General features: G+C 32.1%; 1 protein-coding gene across 2 annotated transcripts; it reads left to right on the forward strand.

The window, feature by feature from the left end:
* Positions 1-745: 745 nt before the first annotated feature.
* Positions 746-7,559, forward strand: LOC102590906 (putative late blight resistance protein homolog R1A-3). Of its 2 annotated transcripts, none has more exons than XM_015312157.1 (4): positions 746-880; positions 2,259-2,334; positions 3,517-7,292; positions 7,371-7,559. In XM_015312157.1, the coding sequence occupies exons 2-3, from the start codon at positions 2,311-2,313 to the stop codon at positions 7,264-7,266; spliced, it is 3,774 nt and encodes a 1,257-aa protein (XP_015167643.1). In that variant the 5' UTR covers positions 746-880; positions 2,259-2,310; the 3' UTR covers positions 7,267-7,292; positions 7,371-7,559. The 2 variants fall into 2 exon arrangements, with proteins under 2 accessions (XP_015167643.1, XP_015167644.1); XM_015312158.1 differs by having other exon boundaries at positions 2,279-2,334.
* Positions 7,560-8,934: the final 1,375 nt, after the last annotated feature.

The following is an 8,934-nucleotide window of genomic DNA, read 5'->3' on the forward strand; positions in this document are numbered from 1 at the left end:
TATTTAACACCTTTTCGCTATTAGTATTTTATATAATATATATGATATTATTTGATATTTAATAAATTAGATATTTTATTTAGAATAGAGATAAAGTGGTAATTCCATTTTGCACTTTGACGAAGTTCACAAATTTATGCCAAGTTGTTTACAAACTAAAAACATAACTTACATAAAATATTATGATATAAAAATATAAACTTAAGCTACAATAAAAAAAAAATACCATTTATTGTGAGAGGCAAAAACAACGGCATAACGACAATATTAATTAAGAAAAAAAAGTGTGTTCATACTTAAAGAAGTGGCATTTTTTTAAAAATGAATAGGTGAATCAAAATTTTCCAATCAAAACTACACAATATATAGTTAAACAAATAATTTTAAAATTTATTTATGTAGAAAAATAATTTAAAAAGAAAAAAAAAAAGTCAAGCAAATACTGTTTGAGAATTGGTTCCAAAAATCAACCATCAACCACTTCACTTGATTCCAAAAACCAAGACAACAAAAAAATACATAATTGCAGTTGTTGGTGCATCAACATCATAGCTTCTTTTTTATTATTATTATTTTATAATAATAATGTAACATTAAAATGCCATTTTTTCTTCTTCTCAACTTACTTGATAAGGACTAATTGAATAACGTTTTTCTAACAAATATTTTTATGGACTGTCGGAAATTATATAGAAAGACTTTACTTTAATAATTCAAAACAATACTAAACTTAAACTAATCTATTTTCACATTTGCAGATATCTAACAATAAAGCTTTTTAAATAAGTGAATTATGTTTTTCAACATTTGCTTCTTGTAAATCTGCAACAAGGCAAACTACCATTTGAGAGGAATTATTAGCTTGGAAGTAAAGAAAAAGGTATGATATAATTTTTTCTATTTCATTCTACATGTATTTTTGTGATTCACTTGATTTGAAAGAAACATACATAATAAGAATTAGAAAAATATTTATAGAATGATCTGATAATTTAAGATCGGTCCCCAATCCTCTTCCCTTTCCTTTTTAAACTGTTCAATTTTCTCATGTTTAATAAGTACGAAACCCTTTGTACCAACCACACCCATATAGGGTCCAAGCTTGTAAAGGAAGATTAAGGTTCTCTAATCATGATATGAAGAAGACCTTTTAACGTAGTTTATGTAGATATATATCTTGATTGGCTCTACATTTAAGATCTTAATATATCATGATACGGAAAACAATTTTAATATAGGGTGTTCAGTACAGAGGAAATATATATTTTTCAATGTTTTCATGTTTGATTACTTAAGTATTTAGAAAATATATCAAACACACCCATAAAAAAATAACAAATTTTATTAGTTAAATTAATATTTTTTAGAAAATAATTTCTTTCATACCAAACACACTCCTGGTTTGTATAATTTGAGATCTCGTCTCTCTAGTACTTCCTCCATTTCATATTAAGTAATTTTTTTTAGGGTTTTTTCATTGTTCAGAATAATTGAATTGTTTAAAATTCAAAAAGGATGTTTGAATATTTTTCCATATTTACCCTTTTATTTATTGGAGTTTTATATTTTCTAGGAGATAAATTACACTACTTACAAAGTTATATTTATGATTTCTCAAAAGATAATAGTGGAAATTATGATTTAAATTATGTTCTTAAATGTTTTGCTTAATATGTGTGCATTGTCTCACAAATTCAGTTAATATGGAATAAATGGAGTATACATTATGGTCCAAATTCTTGAAAATTTATTAGTGTGTGTACTTGTGCGCCACTCTGAGTACCTTATCAAATCTAATCAACGTAAAATAGTACTTCCTCCGTCCCATTTTATATGATGTACTTTGATTTGGCACAAACTTTAAGAAAAATGGAAAGACTTTTAAAATTTGTGGTCCAAAATGAATGATAGAAATTTGTGTGGTTGTAAATCATTTCATTAAGGGTAAAAAAGACATTTTATAGGCAAATTGTTACTTAAAATAGAAATGTGTCATTCTTTTTGGGACTGACTAAAAAGGAAAGTAAGTCATATAAATTGGGACAGAGGGAGTATATATTTTGACATGCTATTTGTTACTTTCACCAATTCATGTATTTACTTAAAACAGTAAATTACTAGGTATAATTATAATTCAAAACTTATAAACTTAATAATTAACATTCTTAACTCTCTTGCTTCTTGCATTTCCCTTTACTTGTGCATGTGATTACTATCTTCTAATTTTTATCCTTATTAAATATGCATGTGATCATAAGTTGAAAAATCAATTCTTTAGAAATTGAAGGCTGGTTCGAGGTTGGAGATTCAATGGAAAAAGAAGGAAAGCCATCGGTATGTCTATCATTACAAATTTTACATGCTCCAAATTAGTAGTAATTAAGTTTTACATATAAATTATACTTATTTTTCTAGCAATTATTAGTTTTACATATTTTTGTAACTATTATTTTGAGAATGTGTGTTGCATATTTGGCCCCAATTACTTATAAGATTTTTTTTTAAAAAAAATACTTATGCTAAAATCTTTAAACAACATTCAATAATCATAATGACAAATTAAAACAATGATGACATCATATGATATGTTAAAATTGTCTAAGGGGCTAGATAATATACTTGAGCTGATAAAATCCCATAAAATATCAAACTAATGATTACTATGTGTATATATATATATGAATAATTGGACAGTACAATAAAAACTTGAATCTAATATTACATGTTCAATTAATTTATAAAAAATGACAAACTTACAAGAAAAAAATCAAAAAAATTGAAATATAGAATGAGAGTTAAAGGGAAACATTTATAACCAAGTCAATTAACGTGAAAAGCAATACAATATATTTGTCGTCATATCATACGAAATGAATATATTAATAAGAAAAAAAAAAAAGAATGATCAATAAATAAAAAATTATATAAGAATTATAAGATGATAAAATACAAAAATGTTGTAAATTAATATTTTTTTGTCAAATTTATGAAGGAAGGGAGACTATATGTACATGAAAAGTTGTGAATGAGTATATTTAATTACCGAAGCTAAAAAGATTAACAATTAAAAGGGTACCCCCAATATATTAAAACCCATTAAGAAGTGGGAACTGTTAAGTCATATTTGACTTTTCGATTGATTGTGTACATAATTTCGATTGATTGCGTAGCCCAATACTGCTCCTCCCAACTTATTAGGGAGGGCCCCATAAATGTTTTTTTTTTTTGTAAAATCATTTGGAAGTTATATCACCAAAATATTCATGGATTAACATACGAAAAAATCGAGACTATGCGTATTGTTTCCACAACTAATTACTGAGGATCCGTGAAGTATTTTTTTAAAAATGATTCAAAAGTCATATCACCAAAATATTGATGAGCTAATAAAGAAGAAAAACTGAGAATTACTCATTTGGGCTAATTCAATTCGTCCAAGTTTCTTACTAAATTTTCATTTCTTTAATTATTGTCTCTATTGAAACAACAATTACGTATTACTATGTTTTAATTTAGGAGGTGCCACTTGAGGAAAAAAGAAGAAGAATCAGGAATCTTATTGATGATTTATTGAATGGGTTGAAGAAAATTCAGAATGAAGAAGAAGAAGAATTCCTTGATTCAAAATGGTATGACATTGAAAAGCTAAGAATGGAAGTGAGATTCTTAAGAACATTTGTCCTGTTTGGGAATTCAAGTTTGGGCAAGGACTTTTATGAGAGGATGTCCAACAAAATAAACAAGTTCAGTGTTATGACTCAGTCACTACTTAATGATGAAGTAATTCTAGAGAAATACAACATGGATGGTGTTGTCCCTCTGCTGCTGGAAGAGATGCAAAGTTATTTGAGTTTAAAGAACGATAATTATGTAGCAATGACCACAGAGGAGAAAATGTTTGAATACCTCTGGATAGACCTTCATGATCTACCAAACAGTACTTCTTATTCGGATGATGACTTTTATGAGAGGATGTCCAAGCAAATAAACATTCTTCGCCAAGTATTCCGTCGTCTGACAGATTTCTATCCTATCCTCCTGGCCAACAAAACAACTACTACTCAATATCTCTTTCCTCGCTTCCAATTCATCGCCCGTAAATTTCTACAATTCTATTTTGATATTTGGACTGGAAAGTATAAACCAAGTTATGAAGCTGATGAGTACTCTTCCAAAGTCTCTTCTCTACTCATCAAGATAATCCCTCTTGAGCTGGAGGTTCTATACATTTCTACTTCTAAGCTCATAAAAGAATCAACGTCAACTCAATTAAAACGGTTTGTGAAGCAAATCCTGAAAGCATCTCCAAAGATTCTTCAAAATTATCTCATTCATCTCCAAGGACGCATGGTAGCTGTCAATTACTCTCAAACTCAAAGTATTAATGTCATGATCGAGTTCCTATTGATCTTTCTCACCGATATACCAAAGCGCTTTATCCATCCTGAAAAATTGAACGATATGTTGGCACATGTCGCACTACTTACAAGGAAGATATCTACTCTCATGGAGGAGAGCTCTAATATGGATGAAGCAAATTTTTCAGCTCCAGACTTGTTGCAAGAAATTGAACGAATGAAGGGAGATATCAAAAAGATTTTTTTGAAAGCCCCGGATCAGTTTCATGTGGATGATGGTTTCCTCTTCATGAATCTTCTACTCAGACATTTAAATGATTTGCTCATTTCCAATGTCTATTCAGTTATGCTGATAAAGAAAGAAATTGGGATGGTGAAAGAAAGCCTCGAATTCCTAAGATCATCTTTCATGAAAGTCAGGCAAACATTGGATGACAGTAGTGGAGTAGTTAAAGATTGTTGGGTGCGTGCTTTAGATGTGGCATATGAGGCAGAACATGTCATTAATTCCATTCTTGTCAGAGATAAAGCTCTCTCGCATCTCATCTTCTCACTTCCGAGTGTCACTGATAAGATCAAGCTTATCGTGGCAGAAGTCACATGTTTACAGCTGGAAGATAAGAATGGGGATGGCCCCCTTGATGCAAAGTCTTCCAACGAGCCAATTGAGTCAACCTCGTCATCTTTTGTTGAGGTAACAGTTGGTCATGAAGAAGATGAAGCCAAGATGATTGACCAGCTCCTTGATAAACATGAATCCGAGCTTGATGTCATTTCCATTGTCGGAATGCCAGGACTCGGTAAAACTACTCTGGCCAACAAAGTGTATAACAATACATTAGTTGCTAGTCATTTCAAGATTCGTGCTTGGTGCACTGTTTCCCAAAAGTATAACAAGTCAAAGGTGTTGCGGGAGATTCTTCAGCAAGTTGATAACTCTGAAGAAAACGAAAGTGAGGATCACGACCTTGCTGAAAAGCTACGAAGAGCATTGTACGATAAAAGGTACCTCATCGTCTTGGATGATGTGTGGGATATTGCAACAGGGGAGATGTTAATAGCATGTTTTCCAAAGTTTAAGAGAGGAGATAGAGTTATCTTAACTAGCCGAAATAGTGAGGTAGGTTTGAAACTGAAATGCCATAGTGATCTTCTCTGCCTTCAACTTTTAACATTTGGAAAAAGTTGGGAGTTATTCGAAAAAATGGTATTTGGAAAAGAAAGCTGCCCTGCTGAACTGTTGGATGTTGGACACCAAATAGTTAAGAAATGTCAAGGGCTTCCTTTGGCTGTTGTTTTGATTGCTGGAGTAATTGTTAGAGGAAAGAAAGAGGAAAAGGATTTGTGGCTTAAGATTCAACATAATTTGGATATTTCTGCCAACAACAATTTAGAGATTATGAAGGTTATGCAATTAAGTTATGACCATTTACCATACCACCTGAAGCCGTTGTTGCTTTACTTTGCAAGATCTCGAAAGGGCAAACGAACTCCAGTCTCTAAGTTGATGCAGTTGTGGATGGCTGAAGGTTTTCTGGACCATGATATCCGATCCAAGAATAGTTTAGAGGAAGTAACTCAAAGTTACTTGGATGCTTTAATTTCCAGTAGCCTGATAATGGTGGATCATATCAAGGGGAGTCACCCATTTTTTGTAAAGATCAAGGTTTGCTATGTGCATGATGTTGTGCATGATTTTTGTTCAGTAAAAGCGAAAAAGGAAAAGTTTTTCACGATAATCAATCCGGGTAATCGATTTCATGTTTCTGATTTCCTACACCATCGTCTAACCATTCATATTGAGGAGGGCCAACTCCACAAAAAATGTGTTTTGTTCAAGTCTAAGAAGTGTTCATTTGGTAGTAAGCATCTCATATCTTTGAAAGTTAGCGGTTCGCTTCTCCACTTCAGGTATATCTGTCATACAAGACACTTTGGACTTGTTAGAGTGTTGCAACTGGGTAGCATCCTTTTGAAAGATTTTTTAATGGAAGAAATAGGGTCCCTATTTCATTTGAGGTTCTTAAGGATTCATACTCTTAATGGAAAAGCTATCCCAGAATCGTGGTTGAACCTCCAGAATCTGGAAACTCTGTTGATCAATACTGGAGATTCCACCATGGTATTACTGCCCAGAATGTTACAACTGTCAAAGCTGAAACATGTGAAAATTGACATGAGTTGTTTCTTTGAAGAGGAAGAGGACGCGAAAAAAATCCAAAGTAGAATATTGAAAGGTGAGAATTCAAAGCTGACAACTTTATCCCAAGTCAATATCTCATATTCTGTAGGCACGAATGATGCTCTGGAGAAGTTCCCAAATCTTCAGCACCTTGATTGCACCATAGTGGAAGCGCAGCACCCTCCTACCCAGGACGATTGGTTTCCCAAGCTTGATGTGCTTAATAAACTTGAATCATTCATAGCAATATACTGTTGCCCCGAGTTAATCCCTCAACCCAAAAAATATCACTTCCCTAGCAGCTTGAAAGAGTTACGGTTGTATCGGTTTACCATGACACCTGCTTTGTTGTCTGCAATCGTGGCATTACCTCAGCTTGAAATTCTGGCGATTATCGACTCTGATTTAGTGAAGGATAAGTGGTATGCAAGTGAGGGCATGTATCAAAGTCTTAAGACTTTGAGTTTGCGACTGGTCAACCTTTCAGAATGGGAAGTTAATAGGGGAGCTTTTCCCAAGCTTGAGGAATTAATACTAGATAATTGTTACAAGCTTACGGAGATCCCTTGTGCATTTGCGGATAGAGAAACTTTAAAGTCCATTCATTTAATGAATATGAACCGTGAGGTTGAAGATTCAGCCATTGAGATTAAGAAACAGATAATAGAATTCGCAGGAGAGGACAGACTTCAAGTCCATTTATCAGATGTGTTGTATGAATTATAGAAGCTGAAGAAGAGGATGAAACAGAGGTAATTAATTATTACATCTTTACCCCTACATACATATATACTTCATTTAATTAAAATCATACTATATATAACTTGCAGAATGCCCAAAGGACACAAGGATAGAACAACAATGATGAAAGAAACAACACATGCATTTGCAGTCTCAGTTCATCTGCGTGGTTCTGGAGATGCTCAAAATTAATGTTTTGAGAGTTTTCTTTCATGTTTTTTTGTTAGTTATGAATCTTATTTCGTCTCTAATCTCTGATATAAGATTCTAGTTTTTTTGTTAACTTGAAGGGTTGTGATTTTTGTGAAGATTTGTGATTTTTCCGTAAGGTGTGATTTTTACGAAGGGTTATGACTTTTCACTTTTCTAAAGGGTTGTGTGACTTTCCGATAAGGCACTATAAACACATGTTCACACTATCATTTATTTTTGTGAAGATTTGTGATTTTTCCATAAGGTGTGATTTGTGAAGATTTGTTATTTTTAAGAAGGGTTTTGACTTTCGACTTCTATAAAGGGTTGTAACCTTTCCTAAATGATCATAACTTTTTACTCAACAACGATTTTCTCGACTTCTTCTTCTACTACTAAATTCTAGTATTCTAAATGTACTTTACTGCAATTGAGTGGTTCGATGACACCGTAGTTTTAAATACCACTAAATTCTGTTAGAAAAAATGGTCATAATTCTCAGATCCAATTAACTGAAGAGGGATGAGAGAACTACGTGGAGTATCATTAGGTTGAAGATAAAGTGGATGATTATGATCAATTTATGCTCTTATGTTACCTAGACTAGATTTATGTCCTTAAGCTACTACGATCAATTCTTCAATTAGTGCAGATTCGTATATGCGCTTTCATATCATGTTAACTTAGATAAGCGGAAGCTATTAAGCTAAGTTATATGAAGTTATGATTTCAATTAACTGTTAGGATATGAAATTTGAGATCAATGAATAATATTCGTCTAACCATCTTTACGATACGATAACTCCACTAAGCAAAAATTAAAGAGCACCATAAAACAAGGATAAAAGTGCAAATGACCCAATAGTACTTGTTGTAGAATATGTAATGTTTGATTTATGTTTGCAGCCTTAACGTGAACTTTCAATTAGTCTAATCAAAGTCTAGATCTAAAATTGATTAATTTAAGTTTATAATTACTTTGATAATTAATTAAAACCAAATCTTTCTACTCGAAAATCGAAATGATAGCTGACAGTCTCCATAAATATATTTGCAAGTGAATAGCAGAATAAGCATTATCAGTTGACATTTCCCGGATTAATTTAGGATGCATTTCATCGTAGATTTACACTAACATTTAAATAAAATAAATAAATAATTTTTATTACCAAATGGGTCCTTTATTTTATTGGCAGATCCATTGTCTGTTTAGTTGACTAATAATGGAGAGATTTTTAGGAATATGGGGCTGTTTCACCTTAAACAGAGAGTTCGAAATAAAGAAGATTTTGTTGGGAGCGTCAAACCCAAATGAGCTTTTGCAGTGTTGCGCAATGCTCCAATATAGACTCCGGACACCGGGTGAAAAACCCATAAAAAAGAGAGATTTTTAGGAATGTGAACAATTGTTATCTAAAAATTCTTGATAGAACTAACTATTAGTAAGTCTATTTTTTGAAG

The sequence above is a fragment of the Solanum tuberosum genome, unplaced genomic scaffold (genome assembly GCF_000226075.1).
Source record: "Solanum tuberosum cultivar DM 1-3 516 R44 unplaced genomic scaffold, SolTub_3.0 scf00189, whole genome shotgun sequence".
NCBI classification, from domain to species: domain Eukaryota; kingdom Viridiplantae; phylum Streptophyta; class Magnoliopsida; order Solanales; family Solanaceae; genus Solanum; species Solanum tuberosum.